This window comes from Ptychodera flava, chromosome 5 (assembly GCF_041260155.1).
Source record: "Ptychodera flava strain L36383 chromosome 5, AS_Pfla_20210202, whole genome shotgun sequence".
Lineage (NCBI taxonomy): Eukaryota > Metazoa > Hemichordata > Enteropneusta > Ptychoderidae > Ptychodera > Ptychodera flava.
This window is the reverse complement of record NC_091932.1, coordinates 17,654,091-17,675,118: the sequence shown is the minus strand read 5'-3', so window position 1 is coordinate 17,675,118 and position 21,028 is coordinate 17,654,091. Positions and strand designations below refer to the sequence as shown.

Here is a 21,028-nt window from a genome sequence, read left to right as displayed (position 1 = left end):
TTTGTAATAGTGTCCTGTGCTAAATGGTATGTTTGCTATGTAGTTATTTTCTTACTGCAGCTTTTCAATCGACTCTATGTGCTGCAAACAGCAGCTGACGTTTCACTCATGCCAGTGAGATAACATAGCGGGATTTCATCAATTCACTTCTCAGCATTTCGAACTAATTTGTTATGTGCAAAATTTCATCGTTAATTTTTCTACGCTTTCGCTTTCACAATAGAGCCAGTATGAAATGTTTACGCAGACAGATAAGTAATTGCTTATTTAGACATTTTAAAGTTTGTTCTTTCTTGTTTTACATGGAGTTTAATTCGTGACTGTTCCAGTAAGTTGCCAACAGCAGTCTGAAAGACAATACTGCCTGACGTTCAATTTTAAAATTACTTTATTATATATGACATGGCAAACGTATTGAGCGTAGTTTCTGTGTATCTCTGATCTATACGATATTTCAATTACGGAAGAGATATCTCGAGTTGGAAATGGCTAAATAAGTATTCATCCTTTAATCAGTATTGCAGGCCTCCGGCCTTTTAAACAATAAGTGACAATAAATATACAGACAGATACAGTGGGGCTTACTACTGGAAAATGGTTACATTGTGAAGAACTCAGAAAATCCATGTGTAATATCAACTTTTCTGCAATAGACTATCCCGTAACTTGAAACTATGGTAAACCAACTTTGACAAGTTTATTAGAGTATAGAAGTTTGGTGATGTAATAGGCTGATATTTGTAATGGCTAAATAAACTCGGTTAGCGTACTCATCCATGATAATGCATTCTCACTTCAAAAGTTCAGAAAATCATATTGTCTGCAAAAAGATCAGGAAAATCGAACCTCGATCTGATGATATGGTACATTTTCTTCTGCAATCTTGTAAATGCTTTATAACCTATCTCCTGAAGTTTTTCGCAAAGTGTGCCCCGACATAATTAGTGCACGAACGAAAGTCGCGACCTTTATTATTTCGTTTGCTCATGAAGTATGCATGTCTAAAGCAACGAACAGAGCGACAGCAACATTAGAGGGCGTTTGCAAGAAAGAACCAGTCGCTTTGCTATTCAATAACAGCCGTGTACGCCCGCGAAAGAGACAAAGTGAAAGCTCAAAACGAAACAAAATAAAACCGTTCATAAAACAGATCATTTATAACTGACTCATTTCCTGATTCTTTACTGAAACATGGCACGGCAAGCTACAAGTGGGCTAATGTGAGTGCTCATATTGGCTAATGTGAGTGCTCATATTGATCATTTCGGAAAACTAGATATTTAAGAAATGTACATCAAGAATGTATTTAATTCTTGAGGCAAGATATGAAGAAACTTTTTTAAGCTTATAATCCCACAATCCATACAGTTGTCGTGTGTTGAGAAACGATATACAATTATATTAGCTACTTCTTTCTTCCTTGACAATGAAGACAGATTGTAATCTCTTCAGTTCCTTCCAATATCCTGTGTTTACACATAGTTTTAATTCTTTCTGACGTGTGACTCATCTCCAACCAATCAAAGTCAAAGACACTTCTTACTTTCCCGCCAGAACCGGCTGTGTCACAGCCTGAATCAACCACTTCACTTGTATGTTTATGTACAGTACTGTAACAGTATATGTGTATGCGTATACTCAGAGCGCATCGCTCACCACTGGATCTGGTCGTCACTTATCCACCCACTGATACATTATGTTATTGTAGCAGTAGTTCAACGTAGCTGTAGTAATACAGTTTGAAGAAATAGAGCCACCGCCTCTGTCTCCCTTGAACTCAAAAGATCCTGCTTCATAAACAATCCCACACATCGTGCAGAACTGTATCAACATTTACTCACGGCTATTGGTTAGCATCCAAAACGAGACCATATGCAGCACGTTGGACGAGAGAAAGTGCTTAGGTTTATGAAATATGACAGATTTGCACGAAGAATAAGAATGTACGAAAATGTGCATCTGTTAGGTGGACTGGTAATTATGTGTTTTAGGTACACAAACTACTGTCTGTTCGAAAACAATGATCCAAATAATGCGTTTATCATTTTGGTCAAAGATTACTCTACAAGATAAATTATGCTTTTCAAATGTTCCCCAGCGCCAGGATTGAATACGCCTCCTATTTCAGGAAAAATAATAAGAATAATGTATATTTATTAGTCTAATAAGCAAATAAGTGCTTTCCATAAACCTTGTATTCGACTTTGAGTAGAAACCCTTTGATGCTCTTATATGTTTTACAAATCTGGAAGTAAGCTGTTTCATTTTGTAATGTCTTGTTTATTCGCAAGGTCTTCAAAAAGTCTGAAAAACCTGAAAGAAAAACTACCTTCTGCTCTGTATATCTTGTCGTGAATACCACAACAGACAAGCTGAATTGTAATTTCAAGGGAAGCAATCTTATTTCTACTGTTATGTTCTTATTTCTTTAGCAACAATCCTTTTCAATATAACATTACATAACTCATTTCCAACGTCGTGCTCCATATGATTCAATGGTAAGTTGTTGATGGCATGGCGGACCGCATTGTCATCATCTGACTGCAAACGGTCCGTTACTATTTTCAACTGAAAAACTTCAGGATAGAAAAATATCAAAGTACATGTTTTACAAATGAAGTACAGCTTTTACAAAAGTATGTAAAAAATCTATAAACTATACATAACAGTGATTTCATATCCCAATGCACCGTTCAGTGATGAAAATCATGCTATTTTTCCAACGGATTTTCCTCTATTGCGGACAAAAGCGTGTGATTTTCATTTGCATTTAAACCAAAAAATTGGCGTGAAACTAAATAAGAGAGGTATGTAATAACAACATTTTAGCCCAAACAAGGGATATGTACCCTCGACCCCCCTTGTCCCTGGTTATGGATATCCCCTTATACATTTTAAAACGTTATTTTTCTTACAAGGATTTTGTAGTGGACGGTGTGTTTGTCATAAAGGGAGTATTCTTTCATAAATTCATATTTATAAAATTACACACACGCATATCTTTATCATTTTAAAATATATCACATTCATCACACTTCTGAGGTTCAGTTTTAAGTATTTTATGTAAGCGTAAAAACAGCAAACATGAAAAAAGTCCCTTCATGCTATGAATTTACTATTTTGACACCGTCCGCCGTCTTGGTTCAACGTGAGTTTATGTGCTATTGTATACATAGCTTCCTTTTATACTCTCTTCAACCAATCAGGCTCGCGATCTGATATTTTACATTTTCTACAACACTACCAATATTTACATTTCACCTCACAGTCTGGCTCATAAAATGGGTACTCAGAACCATCCATCACCGGGCAGATCTCATGTGCAGCGACCCCAACGATAGGTTGGAAGAAAAGACCCACATCAATAATGCCCTGCTCTGCCAATCCTGGGTAAGTAAACAGGTAACGCGTAACAGCAAGACGACCTACATTAATCAGAACAGGGGAATATAAATTAAAAGACAGTGCATGTAACGGCTCCATACATCAAAAACTTAACAGAAATATTGCAGTACACAGTCACCTGTAATGTAAATATGCCCATATATGGTCAAAGGAGGCATTCCTTGGTATTTAAAATGCTCCTGTGAGGGCGCTGTTTTTACAAAGCGGCCACCCGCTTAAAATCTGTGTAGGTTAGAGTTTCTCTTTCCATTGTAACTGTGGCAAAATTGGAACAGGTGACAGTATACCTTTAACACCATTAGACAACTACTGGTGTTCCCCGCAGGTCCCCTACACAATCGAAAGACGCCTGTGATCCGATTTATCATATCCGATGTGAGGGTTGTAAAGACAATGAATACAAAATGGACTATATCGGAGACACAGACCGGTCTTTTCAAGCGCGAGTGAAGAACATATGTGTCCGAGCCGCGTCACTTCGGAGGTTTTCAAATATATTCACAAGGATTCTCCGGGTCATAGTTAGTTTCACAGTAGAAAATGTGAAAATCTTGAATCGAGAGCCCGATTGCTTTAAGAGAGGTATTAAAGAAGCTATATTATACATAAAAAAAATATAAGCCCACGTTGAATCGGGATGACGGACGGTATCGACTACTTTGAATCTCGGATAATATTTTAAGATCACGCATGTGGTACTAATCAACGTTTTAACGTTTGTTTTAACGTTTAATTTTTTGTGTCCATAACTTTTTTATTTTCATGAGTTTATTGTCTTTCAACCGCTCATCTTACAGTAAATGAGAGGTAAATACAGAAGGCCAAAGTCTAAATGCGGAAATATACATCGCCTGTCACAGCGGCACTCAAACGGCAGGTTTAAGCCCGCATGCCATACTCCAATACGGGCGTAATGGCTGTGTGGAAAGTGCCGCAATACTGCTCTTTTGGTTACTACACGAAATTAGGTCCATAGCATCGTGTTCATCATCATGTGATGTATCCGTACAAATTGCGCAGCAACGAGTCAAAATACGGACACATCACACGAATACGACGTGATGTCGACTAGACTTTGTGTAATAACCTCTTCATCACGTATCCGTATTTTAATGACGACAGTTTTATTTAGGACACTCCAAAATTAGCGGCCAAATCAATAGACCTTGTTTGCTTTACGCTGTATATATACTACGTGTAAAATTGCAGTCCCCGCGTTCAGTAGTAAAATTCGTTATCGGCAAAGCACGTCTCTTTCGTGACAGGTGGTGCCCTTGATGTGCCCGCAAATTTTCGATATGTGTGTTCATTGTTGATAAAACTGTGTTTATACTAAAATACAATAACTGAAACTAGAAATAAACAACATTTTATGACTATAACTCAACGTTTAGAAGATTTAGGAGTTCGATTCGCTCGGTTGCTCCCAACGTTCCAGTTAACAGTAAAAAAATATTTATTCTAACATGATTAAATACGGCTTCATATTTGCACACTCCAAACAAAAGGAAAATGGCAATACAAACACAACATAATAATATATGATATATAAAGTTTATGATTATATGCTTACGTCAGTAACATTTGGAGTTTCATCATACAGTAAATTTTCGGCATCAGTGGACGCTGAGTCAAATAGTTTTGGGTGGTATTGAACGCTATTTGACTTTGAATTCAAAACAGATTTTATGTCAATACTGAGAACATAACAACAGTTTAAAAACATGATGCAAAAATGATACATATAACCATCATTATGTCATCCTGATAAACTACAATTTCTTTACCTGCGCTGCACTGCACTGCACTGTGCGTGAGTTGAGTTATGAATCATTCTCTACGCATAGCGAAAGCGCTGAACGCTTTTCAAGTCGACTAAAAGCAAACAAGGGAGAATAATACTTTGGATACACAAAAATACATCGATTTCTGTCTTCCTACATCGTACGCTACATAAACCCCGGTATTTTTGTAAATAACCTTATATTATTGACGATTTGATTAGTCGAGATATCAAGCTAGTATTCAACAATACTTATGCATTTTGGTAAGTTAAAATATTTTATTTGCAAGGAAATTCTTTGTATTTCAACAGAAGAGAATAAGCAATTAAACTTTTTTTACAGAACAAAACATTTGCCAGAACCTACGACCATCAAAAGCTTCGTAAGCCTTTTAGAAGGACACTTTAAACCTGTACAATATTCTGTCTCGACCAAGAATACAAATCAGGGCCATCGTGCAAAATTTGGAACTAGAGAAAAAAATTCCAATATTCCACCATCTCTGCCTTAACTCTGTGACGGGGAAATTAATTATCGATGTTTACAATAAAACTTAGATTGTGAAAGCTTTCCATACTCAAAGATCTTTAAAATAAACCCTGACAACCGTTGGCGAGAAAAGTATTGTCAAAGTTTGAGATTCCGAATACGTGTCCCCGAGGAGCATTCTACTTTAAGGCAGTATGCACCAGTCCTCGAAAGTGAAAGACTTGAACTTTTGCTCAAACTTTCCTCAGTGAAACTTTCAACCATTCTCTTACCGAAACAAGAATAAAAATCAGGGGTCACCGTGCAAACTTTGGTACTAGAGAGACAAACAACTTGCGATTTCTCGATATTTGAAATTCAAAATGGCCGCCATCCCTGTATTAACTCTTTGGGGAAAAATAAAATTTTCGACTTTCTAAAAACTAAGACGGTAAAAGCTCTTCTTTCGCCAAGAGCTACAAAATGAGTCCCCACAAGTGGTAGGTCAGAAGAAAATGGATAAAACTTGAAGGCCCGAATTTCTGTCCCCGAGGTGCGTTCTACCTTAAATTAACGTCATTTGTAGATATTATTGAATGAGATTAACACACAAGCCCAATGTAGATTTGGTGGTTATAAGTTACACAGCTCAAGTTCCGACGAGGGTGCGGTGCTCTGATATAATTCCTATGAATATTATGCCTTATTTTCAAGCTATCCTAAATATTTCAAAATATGATATACAGAAAAGGGACTCTCCATTTTAAAAATGGGGGTCGCCATCCAGATGTGCCTGTTTGATCAATTAGTCTTGTATGAACGGTTTGAATAAAACATGAAATTTTCATGTTCTCTCTTAAATTTCATGAAGTGGCTAAGTCTACAGGTATTGAAATCCTGTTATAATCGAATGTTCTCGTGACAGACAATTGTCCTCTACAGCAAAGGGGCTTCATCCACTATATACTGTCAATTACTTATTATGCTCAGTATGACAAAATGTTTCCAAAGCTCTGAGTAGCAAAGGCGACTGCAATCGAACAAGGAATGTATAAAGAAAAATACATGAAAGAAAAAAATAGGAGCGTGGTTATTTTATTGTCCATTGTTGAAGCACTCGCATATGTTTCGGTTTTATAAGTGGTGTTGTTATTTGATAAAGAGATGTTGAGCTAAACTTCCGTGCTTTGTTTGTACGCGGTTCCTTTGTTACCCCCCTCCCAGCCCAATACATATGCTGTAGGCGTTTTTGCATACGTATTCGACTTTCCCATCGTAATATAAATTCATGTGACATGGAGTAATTGTTCCGAAACGAGAAATTACCGCTGAATTCGAGATGACGTGCACAAGTCGAGTTAATAACGGCAACGAGCGGAAGTCGCAGTGGTCTGTCCGAATGCAGATGCATTGAGACTGGCATGGCCTCCCTTCAAAGGAGACCTGGAGAAATACTTAACGAAATCGTGGAGACATTACTTTTTGGGTCTGCCTGGAACTTTTCGTAATTCAAAAACGCTACCATGCCGTCAATCTTTTTGTCAGCAATACCTTGGGAAACTTGAACAGAAAATTGAATGTCATCTGTGCTCTGTTTGTCAGTGAAAGTTTTCGCTTTCGAACGCGAGGTTAAAAATATTACAAAGGCTTCTTCATGGACTCAGTCCTGGATATCGTGCAGAAGGAGGAACAGGAAGTTTCGCAGGGGCAGGAAACTAAGTGCGAATTTTGTGAGGAATCGTCGGCAACCACATTCTGCTTAGAATGCCCTCAATATTTCTGCGACGACTGTGGTCGAAAGGTCCACAAACTAGAGAGTTTAAAGGACCATCACGTTCTCTCAGTGGAGAATTACGAATCAGAGAAGGGGAAAGGTTCTCAAAATTATAAAAGACCTGATTATTGCAAAACCCATCAGAAACAGGAGCTGAGGTTCTACTGTGACAAGTGCAAGATCCCCATCTGTGTGGAATGCACAGTAATTGACCACCCCAGTCCAAAGCACAGCTGCCGGTGCCTTATGGAAGTATCAGCAGAATGTTGTAAGAAACTCACCAAAATGATAGCGATATTGAGAGACAAAGCACAAGAGGTAAGCAATAAATGCGGTCTCGTCGAAACGTACTTGCAAAAGTTGAAAGATCAATACACAGAAGCTGGTGCGAAAGTCACAACGCGAGAAAAGGCTTGCCGCACTCAGTTGGAACAGGAAAAACAGAAAGTCGTCGAAAAATTAAGAACGGGCTATCGTGCACGCTCCGAATGCTTGAAAGGCGATTTTGATAATCTGCAGTTAACGTACGGAAAGCTTGTTAACACATGCTGTTTCATTGAAACACTGATATCCCAAGAACGCCTGCTGTTATAGTGTCCACAGAGCACAGTATGACGAGGCACCTTGAAGAATTAGTTGCCCTTGAAATCCAACCAAACGTTGAGAATGACACTGTGACTTCCTTCCTTACGAAAAAGTCTCCGAGCGTGGAATGATGGGAGTTGTGAGGGGTGATGCGTTGGCAAAGAGGTGTACCGTTGACGGTATTCCCCGGCGTCTGCTGAGAGGAGAAAGTGTGGATTTGCTCATTACAACGGCGGATCGCTTGGAAGACCCGTCGTTCCACGAAGACCGGTGACAGTGAAATTGAGAAGACCGGACGGAGCAAAGCGAACTCTTGATGTCGTTGACAACGGAGATTGCACACACACTGTAACTGTATGCGGAAAGCATGCTGGTGTGTATCAAGTGATAGTGTTGGTAGACTATCAGGAAATTCCAGGGTCCCCCTTTGACATTCTCGTCATCAAGGGTTTGGTAAAGTTGTTAGGAATGAAGGGGAATGATGTTGGTGAATTCAATGGCCCCGCTGGTCTCACATTGACCAACGACGGCGACGTTGCGGTCGTCGATCCAAAGAACACAAGAATACAAATTCTTGACGTCGATGGAAATTGGAAGAAAATGTTTGAGTATGATGATATCCAGGTTGAATTTCAACCGACGGACATTGCGGTATCTAAGGACGGCAGGTACTTCGTGACAGACGCGAAGAATACTCAGGTTGTAGTCAGTGACGAGAACGGGCAATGGCTCAGTTGCTTCGGAGAGACTGAGCTGAAGTACCCAAGAGGCATCGCCATCAGCCCGCTGGATGGAGCTGTCTTCGTGACAGACTGGGATGGCAAGGTACTGGCGACACAAGCAAGGAGGAACACTGCATAAGGAAATACACACAGCTAGGCAAGTACGTCGAGTCCTTCGGAAAATATGGTGAAGAGCATGGTGAATTTAAAGGCCCCTCGCGGATGGCCATAGATAAGCAAGGCATACTTTTTGTGGCAGATTTCGAGAACCACCGCATCCAGGTATTTAATGCTGATGATCAGTTCCTATACAAATTCGGAATCAAGGGACAAGAAGATGGTCAGCTTTGGTACCCGTTCGATGTTTGCCTTGACTCAGACAGGTACCTTTACATCAGTGACTATTGTCCCCGCGTCCAGAAATTTGACTCCGGTGGAAGATTCAAGTCCCGCGTCGACAGAAAAGAAGATGGTCTACTAATCCCCGAGAGTATTGCCATAACCGCGGATGTGCCTAAAAGGTTACTCGTGTCTGACACAGGCAACGACTGCGTCTTTGTTTTCGTGCTGTGAAGGAAGAGTGCTAACTATGAGTGAGATATCAAAGATTGCTGTGCAATAAACCACAGTCCCTCCACTCAGTGGATGGACTGTGCACCAATGTGAATTGTGTTAAGGTAGTATGCACCTCGAAAGTGAAAGACTTAAACTTTTACTCTAACTTTCCTCAAGGAATCTTTCAATCATTCTCTTTCAAAATCAAGAATAAAAACAGGGGGTCACCATGCAAATTTTGGTACTACAGAAACAAATTACCCAAGATTTACCGACATTAGAAATTCAAAATGGCCGCCATGTGAAAAAAAAATTTTTTTCGATTTTCGAAAAATTAAGCCGATGAAAAGTTTTCTTTCACCCAGAGCTTTAAAATGAACCCCCACATGTGGTATATCAGAAGAGAATTGTAAAAGTTTGAGAGTCCGAATGTCTGTCCCCGAGGTGCGTTCTACCTTAATGTAACTTACTCATACAAAGGTTAATATGATTGGGGTAGAGTAATCCTGAATTAATGCACCCAGTGGACACAACATCGACTGGGATATTATTCACTAAAACAGTAGGATTTCAATTATAATTTGATTTGCATAGGAAGCAGACACGCACATAACTGGCGTCAAATGAGCTGAGAGGCGTCAATTGCGTCTTGACCATCTACAACTCAATGAATGACATGAGATTTTCAAATAAAGGTTTTCTAAAATAAAGGTTTTGTTATTAATATTAATTTCGATATGTATATTAATTGTAGATCAAGAGCTGCATTGATGTTTATAATTGCATGAATTATTGTATATATCTTAAATTGATATCAATTGTACGGTTGAAGCAACACCATCAACGTAAATGTAATGTTTTAGAATCATATGCTCAGAAAATAACAATCTTTTTAGTATTGGCTTTGTAGTCTGTAGGCCTGAGGGGTCACCTTGCATCCCCCGTAAACCTACTACATGGGTATTTTTTCTGGTTCTCTACTACAGAACAAGAAAAATTGTATATTTTGGCATGCGCTTCCTCTCTGGGGTGGTTTTTGATTTGCATATACCGCTCGAAATGGCGAAAAATGGGTGAGGGTATTAGGGTTACTATATCGTCTCTTAGATTAAGTACACTATAGAACGAAATATCAAATAACTTACATTTTTGGAAAGCGTAGACACTGCACTTTATAAGAATACAAACTTTAGTAAAATAAATCTGTGTATATAGAAAAGAACGACTTTAAAATGATTTTTTGGCAATTTTCAATATTTTTACTCGAAATACTGATTTTTCCCATGAAGTTAACACAGGGATGGCGGCCATTTTGAATTTCAAGTGTCTTTAAATAGTGCCAAATTTTGTATGGTGACCGCTGATTTTTATTATTGATCTCGAAAGCGGGTGGTTAATCTTTGCCTGAGGAAAGTTTCAGCAAAAGTCGAGGGTCTTCGAGTTGAGGCGTACTACCTTATTGTAAAATTGTTAGCGTTTCTACGCTTCTTTTTTTAACAATAGGTACAATGTTTACGCAGAGAGATAGTTGTATACTTATAGACCTTGCACAAAGATCGACCTGCAGTTCTTACATGCAGTGTAAGCCAAGATTTTATAATTAAGTCGTGGACAATCGATAAGAAAATACTGTCTTATTCAATTTTGATATCATTCTTGATTGTCCTAGATGGCAAACATATTCAACATGGGCTATTTCCGTAAATTTGAGATCTTACTCTAGTTTACAGTGGTTTGAGTTGAACAATTTGCAATATGGAAACTAAACAAGCTGTCTAAATTGCTGAGTTGCCAACTCTGCCAGGTGTAATTATTATCGTCTTGGCGTTAGTATCAGTCGATTACAAATTAATGAACTCTGCGAAAGTTATAACATTGTCAGGAACGAGGTCAGACGTACTCAAAACACCGCCACCAGATCGGCATAAACAACGTTTACAACAGTTAGAGGAATGCGTGGGGATGTGTGGTGTTGTTTTCACTTCGAATAACGACCTTCCAGACAATTAATGTTTCAAATTTCGCTGAGTTGATTTATTTGCGGTCGACTTGATATTACCGTTTAGAGGTTAATTAGAGGTTAACGCCTAGTCGAGTTCGCTACTCTTCAATTTAGACAGCATGTCAAGTCCGTGTATTGGCAACAGTTAAAAGCAAACCACAGTAATATTGGAAATTTATTTGTCGAAATATTTGAGTTTATCTTTGCTTACACAATACATCTAAATGAACGCGCCTGTATACCGATTCGTACAGAGAACGTCCATGGTCAACATCCCTGTAGTCTGCAAAGACATCAGGAACGTCAAAACTTCATCGGTGGCACAGGCGGCCCAAAAACTATTACTGAGTTTTTCTCACTGTTTTCTCTATCATTTTCTCTCCTTTTCTTCATGCTCTGACTGATCGGAGTAAATAAAATAAATGGTTATATAACCTAACCTAGCCTCTGTGACTCTTTATTTATTTTACACCCCATTACAAGGACGTATATCTCTCATACACACATGTTGTAATTAATTAGTCAACACAACTAATTATGCTAATCCGTGGACTTATCAGGGATTTTACGGGTTGGTCAACATCGCGAAAGATAGGAAAGGTTACTCCTCTCTGTCTTTGCAATGTTGACCAACCCTTGATAAGTCCCGGATTAGCATAATTAGTGTGTTGACTAATTAATTACAAGATGTGTATATGAGAGATAAACGTCCTTGTAATGGGGTGTAAAATAAATAAAGAGTCAAGAGGCTATAGGTTAGGCTATATAGTCATTTATTTTATTTACTACGATCAGTCAGAGCATGAAGAAAAGGAGAGGGACTGACAGTGACAGAGAAAACTGAGAAAAACTCAATAATAAGCTTATCAATAGTGTATGGGCCGCCTGTGTCGGTGGTTATAATTTTATTCTGCACTTTAAATGTGCCGACAAAGGTACTCCTTGGGCAACAGTTTCACTCCAGCTGTATACGATTCCCATATAAGAACTACCCGGAACAATGCTACAGATCTTGATGCTAGCAAAAGGACGTAAACGTACCTGGCGATTCACACAATGAAAGTGTTATGTAGCTATACCTGCGCATGCGTTACGACGTTTGTGTTCTTGATCTCATCGGCTCATATCGCGAGCTCGCGGTCCTTTTCAACCATTCACTCATGAAGGTCGCTGGTGCCAATAAACCGCCACAGGGCTGATTACACCAGAAGGTGTTCGCAGGAGGGCTTTTGAGTAGCTTTCTGTGAGACACTGACTACAGGCTAACAAATAAGAAAGATACAAAAGTACTGCTCACATAGCAAGCGAAATAAAACTGTTCATAGAAGATATTTAAAGACTGGTTAATTTCATGATCTTTAAACTTTATTGAAAGCTAAACAAACGCAAATCTAGCGCTGGGCTGACGTAGTTGATTCCTAGGTCACCATAACGAACGTAACTTTGTCACTGAAGCTGTACAGTAACCATTACTGCCAAAATCCAGGGTACCATCGGTAACATAATCTGCAATACGTATTTTACCATAAATGACATCATATGTCCGAATGTCAAAAACAATCTTTGGTAAAACTGAATGTGATCTTAAGAGACGCATCTATGAACATGTCTACACTATCCTATTCTCGCGATCCAGAGTATTATTTGATCTGATGTACTTGGAGGGCACAACTTTAATTGTCTGTACAAGAAATTAGGCATATAGTTGAAGCCACGCTTATAAACACTGGCTATACGGAATGGCATCCTACAAAGATTAATTCTTATTAATGACAATGTGTGGGAAGGAAACCTATTTGTTCAAATATTGGCGAGCATTGATCACTATTCAAAAACAAATTATAATGAGAAAACGTCCAAGAATATAACTCCTAGCTACCAATTACAAATCACCTTCAACTATCGACGGAACAAAATTAAATCTTCTTTGTCAGGTTTGTATATCTATGCTGATTTGAATTAACCTCCAAAATGTAATTGTGACCTCCCAGTGTTGTTAACAATTCGATTCGCCGATAGCGAGCGATTCCGGATACCAGTAGTAGGCTGTAAAATTAATGTAAAGATCTTCCGGCACAGAAAATGTGAAAAGCTAGTGTTAAAGAAGTACGCGCCTCGAAAGTGAACGACTTAAGCTTTTGCTCAAACTTTCCTCAACGAAACCTTCAACCATACTCTTACCAAATCAAGAATAAAAATCAGGGGTCACCGTGCAAATTTTGGTAATAGAGAAACGAATTACCCAACATTTATCGATATCTATTAATTCAAAATGGCCGCCATCCCTGTGTTAACTCTACGGGGAAAGATAAAATTTTCGATTTTCGGAAAACTAATAAGGTAAGAATTCGAATTTGTCTTACGCCAAGGGCTTTAAAATAAGCAACCACAAATGGTGATCGGAAAATGATTGTATAAAAATTTGAGAGTGCGAATATCTGTCCATCTGTCCCCGATGCGAATTCTACCTTATGTCAAATATTTGTCAATCCATTTATTTGTACGACCAAGATGGTCTGAAGTGGCTTTATTACGTCTCTAGACTTCTGCCATACATTTATGAGAAGGCTTTTGCAATTAATTATGACTGTAATTAAAGGCTAAAGCCACACTCTCGATGCATGATGTGAGTCCATTATAAAATTGATTTCTTTTGACAATGAAAATAATATACGAACAGACCGAACAAAAATTCAATGAGAATCATTGATATCCATTCTATACAGGCATGCCGATGTGCTATTTTTGAAAAGCGCCCGCTAGCGATTAAACGCAGATTTTCTAACAGTGAACAGCGTTACAAGAGGAGAACTTCAACTGAAGTCACTTGGCAAAAATTCCTTTAGCACACCACGCATCCCCGTGACCAATCAACTTAATTTTGGGACTTTCCTCGGAGAAAGTACTTAAAGTCAAATCTTAAAGTGGCTTAGAGCTTGGATCAGGGTGAGAGTTTGTGTTAAATCAAGAACGTTGTATATCTTACTAAAAGGAGACGGTAAGCTTAATTCTTATCGGTTTGCATTTTGCACATAAAGGAAATTCAGTGAACTAATATTCTTTTTTTTTTCATGATGTTTAGCATAATAATGAATGGTTCATTATTGTGACATAAAATGTAGCGCGAAAAAGGGTATTCCGGTGTTGTGATAATTTAATATTCCAGTAATGTGTGGCTGCCTTTTTGCTATTGGTCTTAAAACGATCCACCACTATACAATAAGCAAGCCATTGCTTAGAGCTTGTAGAATTCGAAAATACATACGATATTGTTCTCCAGTGTCTCCGCAACGTTAGGAACCAATTTAAATAGAATGTTACAATCAAGACTTGGATACCAATTATGCTTTGTAATCGTATCAATGTATTTGTAATTTCATGCCGAGATGCAGTATCACTACCTGAGGCAGACATCGGTTCTTTGCTTCCACGCAAAACAGGGCATTTGGGAACAAACAAACAAACCACATTCAACTTCTAGGGTATCGAAAAATTACTAGCAAACGCTCAAACAAAGTACGAGGACCGGAAAGACGCGGTGGCTTAACAATCGTTCACCTCCCCCGCAACTTTTCAAAACCCTTGACATCGTCGAGGTAACACGGTTGCTAATGCTCAGTAAATTCTGTAGATATTGCCAGTATTTTAAATTCATAATAGGTTGAATTGTAGTTAACTGTATCAATACTTTTAACATTCGTCCAAGTTGTAATAACCTTAAAGATCAAGAGGATATCTTTACCATGTCTTCATGTCGAAGTTTAACTCGTTGTAAAATTCTGTGTTTGTCGTCGTCCTCAACCGTTCATGCGTGCCCACGCATTTTAAAGCCCAGACGGTTGATAATTTATCCAGGTGCTTTGCGTGGGAAGTTGACCACATGAATGCGCGAAGCCTGAGGCACGGTTCTTCCACAGGTCTCCGATGGAACATTTGGAGATTATACAAAGACATGAAGTATTACATGCAAGCAATGAAATTTTTACGTTGTCTTCAAGCCAAGGTGGTGTTATCACAACCTTTCTGTTCGAGTCTCCCTGTTAACATGGTCACGTGGTAAGTCTCGCTAATGACACCTAGGTGACCTCAGATCTCTGACTATCATACGTCACCAATTCGCAATAGCTGTACCTATCCAGGGCACCATATTCGAACCCTTGACTTCTGTGCTTGCTTGCTTCCAAGGCGTGTCAGACAGACCTTGTGAAAGCGGCAAGTATCGCGTCCAACTAACACATTGATGTTATTTTTCCAGCTTGTCACTTATCCTGGGCTCTTCAACAGCGTCGAACATGTTTCATTTTGACTTTGTTCACTTTTTAAAATAAATATGAAATTTCCTGAGTGATATAATGTCTCCCTTGTATTGCATTGCTGTGTTTGTATGATGAATCTTATTACAGACTTCGAAATGTAATGATTCTGTGAGTTCTGCATACATTCAAGTCACTGTTAAGTTTAAATATACCCTTTCAAAAATTACTATAGTCCCCATGTAACTTTTTCAAATGTGTTTTCTTGCCTAGTGTATATGCATACAATATCCCGTGACGATGCCATACCCAACAGCAAGTTCAACCAGCTGTTATAGTAATAGCTTTTGTTGATATTGTAACAGAAATTTGTTCACAAAAGGAAAGACGATAAAAGCGAATTTACCACCAAAAGCCTTACAACCGCTTGATGCATCGTTTCATCGTGACAAGAAGTACCGTGACGTATGGTGTTTTTTGAAGGTATAGTGGCGCCATACCCAACACCCACTCGTTTGAACTTGTGACCAGGTTTTCAATAATCAACACACGCGTACATCATTTAATAATGTTTCTTATCGCCTTGAAATGGTCGTACGTCATAAATTACACTGTTTGTGGTTTTCCAGCTGTTAAAATATCAATAATTTGACCACCAATACTGAGATCTCCCTTTAAATTGGACTGTGTACTATGATAAGCTAACTTTTTGTACCATAATAACAACACACAATTTTGGACTCGCCTAAAATTGGTCTACACTTACATCGTTTGAAGTTTATTCCATGAAATGGGAGACACGATCAAATATTTTCTGGAAGAGAGTTTGAAGACACACCTACATGTGTAAATACTGAATCCTTAGATATTTTAAAGACGGGTAGATGCTTCCTTTTCGGCCTGTCCCAGGATATATCATGGGAGGCAAATTTCTAAGCGGAGTCTTTTTCAAAATCTTACTGTGTTTCACCCAGTGTCGCTGAGTATGAATACATTAAAACATAAGTATTGAATCTAAGTTTGAAGACATTCAAGAAAAGTTGCTTGCTACAAACGGATTGCGAGTGTCCAATTATCACTTTCAAGAAAGTTCGCGATTATATTACTCAAACTTTCCTCAAGCCAACTTTCAACCAATCTTTTTCAAAACCACGAATCGGAGAAACAAATTACACAATATATTTGAAATTCAAAATGGCCGCCATCCCTATCTTTCTCTTTGGAAATAATCAATGATTTTCACAAAACTAAGCCGATTAAATGTAGAATTATTCCATAAGCTTCAGAATGGGCCCTAACAAGTGGCAGGCCAAAAGAATGTTGCAAATGTTTGACAGTCAGAATATCTAAAGACATACCTAAAGGTAGTGACCAATTCTATCTGAATCCTACACGTAAAAATTTTTACGTTTGAAAGTCGCGTGTGAATGTGTTGTGATATTCTTTTACATGCGTAATCATTTTTCACAAATAGTCAATTTGGAGAGCATTTCAACTAAATTCATAAGCGAAAGTAATGCTATTGCTTATAATGGTTGTATTTTATTACATAATTATAATATTCAGATAAAAAGGTAAAGATAGACACGTCTTTCTTGAATTCTTGTGAGAAAGTCCAAGTCTTATGACATCTTCGCACAAAATGTAGCAGAAGGCCACGCTTTCCACTGAGTGTATAGCAGTTTACGTCTATCTTGCTGTCCGTCAGTTCACACTACTATTATGTATTAATTTACACCGTCTGACTAGTTACAGAGATTTAAGAACAGGATAAACGATTAATTTTTTAATTTTTTTCTGGTATTTAAAATTGAGCCAAATTTTTTACTGATACAGAGAAAGGGCTAGAGTCAGTGACTTTCGGTACTGTGGCAGTGCAAATGTGCGTGATGACCTCGTCTGGTACGCAGTGACTATTGGGAGAAAAAACGCGTTCATGGTATCAAGAATATCGCTCATGTCACTCCAGGTTGCAGCCCTTCTGACAAGCAGTCTCGGTTGCCGTGACATCCTCTCGAACTCGAAATTTACGTACTTTGACGAGAGAGTGATGAATATAAATCTAAAGCCGTCGGTGAGAACGGCAAATGGAGGTTTCTTGATCCGTGCGAACGCATCGACCGTGGTTAAACCGATCAACTCGATGATCACTTGCGCCACTGAATTCGGTGACAACCCGGACGTGGTCTTTGCTTCGAGAATACCGATGCACTGAGTGTCTTTGAAGAAGCAATAATCGAAAGTACAATTCGGTACCAGGGGGCTCTTCAATTTGTCTTCCGTGGTGAACTTTACCTGATTTTCACGACACAGCACGTGTAGTATTGCATTGATAATGAGCCTCGTGTCAGCTTCAGAAATTTTGGTGTTTTCTAAGCCAGCTAGGCCTGTGCAGTCGACTTTTGCTGCGGGGAATCCTAGGCTTGATCGCACTTCTCTGATTCGAGCCTGAATTTCCAAAATCACCGAATAATTCAGAGGTTTTCTCTTCGCCACAGCTTCGCGCACGTCGCTTTTACCGACGTAGACTGAAAGCGTCCTTACCGTCCACGTTGACGCCGACTTATCTATGTCCAGTTTTCTCTGCCGCTTGGCTCGCTTACGTGTTCTACTAAATTGCAAGTACTCAAGTCTCTTTTTAAGCGGCACTTCCAAAGCTGAGTATTCGACAGGAAAGCCAGGGCGCTGGTCCAGCATTTGTCGCTCTCGAAGCCATGTTGCGCTGCCATCGGGCCTACCGCGATGGCCTGGTCCGCCGAAGTCATCTTCTTCGTCGGAGATCGACGAATCTGACATGTATTCCCAAGTGAACGAATCGTCCTCTTCTGTTACTCTTTGCTCGAGTAAAAGCATCCCTTCGGAGCGGGCCATGTCCAAGATGGGCCTCTGAACATCATCGACAAATCTCCTCGCTAAAGTGTTCATTGGCGGCAAGTTCATTCCGCCAATATCACAAAACTGGGGGAGAAGCTTCTGTTTGTTTTGACACACGCCAGTCTTTAACGGTGACAAAAACTTCCGCCACCAAGCGTGATTGCTATGAAATCCATGCGCCATCTGACTAATGCAAGTTAAAATGAGCTGCAGCACATTTCTGATGAGATTTTAACCACCTAACAATAATTTATTCATTTATTCCTTTGCAGTCTTTTCTGTCCGAGGAATGCCTGCCACCAAAATGCGTAGGTGGTATCGCGTTATCACATGATTATGTCGAAATCAAGTCACGTGATCTCACTACTTTGCTTTTTAATGCTATATTAGCAAAATTGTAGCTATCTTTGACCTCCCACATCCTCAAACTGAAGTTTGCGCTGAAAGTTTTTAAATTACCGAAATTATTTTCTGTCGCTTCTGCACTTTCCTATCGGGTTCAGTCTATTTATGATAAACGAAAACGAAAGGAAACTAGACGACTACTGAGCGGTAAATATCAATTCTTCGGCCATTACCTTACCTTCCACAGTTGCAACTATCACACCAGTATATTTGAGAGGAGGGGACGTATCTGAGGAATAATGGGACCGATTCTCAATAATATCGCTGCAAATACATCGACATACACTCATCGGGATAATGTGGATTGCTATGTAATGGTAGGGCTTGTGTGCAATATGTTTGCAGAGAGACAGACAGACACAGAGAGAGAGAGAGAGAGAGAGAGAGAGAGAGAGAGAGAGAGAGAGAGAGAGAGAGAGAGAGAGAGAGAGACAGACAGACAGACAGACAGACAGACAGACAGACAGATAGACAGAGACAGAGACAGAGACAGAGAGAGGGGGAGAGAGACAGAGAGGAGGGAGGGACAGATAGGCAGACTGGCGGGCGGACAGACCGTAGACAGAGATGTTAGTGAAGAGTCTGTCGGTCAGATATGTCTAAATCAGCACACTGTTTCATTCTGTTTCGGATTTCTACCGACTGATAAGTTATGGCGTCACCGTTTTGTCATTCGACAGAGCGCTGCTACGAACCTTCATGTGAGTGAAAAATAATTTCTACACATCAAAGTGATTACGCTATCGCTACTTTAAGTTCTCTATACCGAACGAGATCTTTATTCTCCTGACTGACAAAACAGCTTTGGCCAAGAGCGGTGTGACAAAATGATTGGCACTGCGGAATTTACATTTCAGATTCTGAACATAATAGGTCAAAGAAATTCTTAAAAAACCCCACTCAATTTAAAGGGGTAATGTAAAACTATTGCTGTTTGTGCAAACCCAAGACAGTGACAGCGCATGCTTATAAAGTGATGAAATATTCATAGGTTGTGTAAATTACACCTAGCAACCGTCATAATGAAGCCGGTGCTACCCTTGACTACGTCAGTTTTCGTCTTGCAGAGAGCTACAGTCAGCTGTAACGGAAAGGGTACATAAATGTGACAAATCACGGTTCGCACGATGGCCAGGTCTGGATACACGTCAGCATGGCAATACGCACAATAACAATAAAGGTATACATCGATTAGCTAAAACAGGGATATTGATAGGGAGTGGAAGTTAACCTAAACGGGTGATACGAGAGTGATAGTGATACTGCGCTTAAGAAACGGCCTTTGAAAATAAGCATAGACCATAGCAAGTTTAGCTTCAGCGGTTGGAGTCCAAAGAAAAGTTTTTAAAGGAAGGGAATACCCCATATAGTTACAGTGTTGTCGTTGGTATGTGCTGCTTGTTGATAGCTTATTGTGAATACAATCCCTCGATTGGATTGGGTGAGTTTATCCCTCCCTTAAAATGCCCATCACACAAACGGCCCCTCCAGATTTTAAAAAGTAGCTCAAAAACAACTCTTCGTATGGATAGTGTCATCATCTTTATACAACAAAGTTTTAAATTAATCGATTGGCGGACTGTCTAGAAATGATACCAATTGAAAAAGTTGGCCATCATCGATTAAAACACGGTGAAGTGGTTATGTATGGAGCTGAGTAGGTGAGTATACTACTACTAGTTTTAACTAACCGCAGTTTATGTTATGTCTGGCTGGATCGTGATGGAATGTCGACTTTCACTCTGTATGGTCGCTTGTCTACCTGTTCAGCGTTGGCGTTTTGACCTCTGAACTTTGTCCAGGGGTTAGTTTCAGTAAAGGGTTATAATGACAGTCATCTATATTAATGTACTTTATCCATTTTATGGGTCAGGGTATACTTAGGTCAACTCAGACAAACGTTCAAGCATTAAATACATGTATGTCAATTTTTTAGTATTTCTCGGCCATCTGGTGACGATGGCTCAATATGCAAACTACAGTACTAGTGCGGAAATCGTGCGATCTAAATCTTACAATTGATCATTTGCAATCAACAACATGCAATTTCAAACAATGAAGCGAGGTGTCTCAACCATAAGATGGCTGCCTTGTCATTTTAAATTTCAATCGCCAGGTTTTTACCTCAATGTATATTACCAAACATCTCACGGTCGATCCTAGAAGCGTACATAACCATTAACCACGTTTCAAATAATAAC

At 39.2% G+C, this 21,028-nt stretch overlaps 1 protein-coding gene across 1 annotated transcript; it reads left to right on the top strand.

Moving 5' to 3' along the window:
- Nucleotides 1-7,311: 7,311 nt before the first annotated feature.
- Nucleotides 7,312-8,877, top strand: LOC139132736 (E3 ubiquitin-protein ligase TRIM71-like). Its single transcript, XM_070699004.1, has 2 exons — nt 7,312-7,749; nt 8,218-8,877. The coding sequence occupies exons 1-2, from the start codon at nt 7,312-7,314 to the stop codon at nt 8,875-8,877; spliced, it is 1,098 nt and encodes a 365-aa protein (XP_070555105.1).
- The last annotated feature ends 12,151 nt before the right edge of the window (nt 8,878-21,028 follow it).

Excerpts from the sequence above, each read along its gene's own strand:
- LOC139132736 (XM_070699004.1), top strand. The coding sequence starts at position 7,312 with ATGGACTCAGTCCTGGATATCGTGCAGAAGGAGGAACAGGAAGTTTCG. Across the intron at positions 7,750-8,217 it reads TGAGAGACAAAGCACAAGAG|AGGAGAAAGTGTGGATTTGC; the intron begins GTAAGCAATAAA and ends GCGTCTGCTGAG.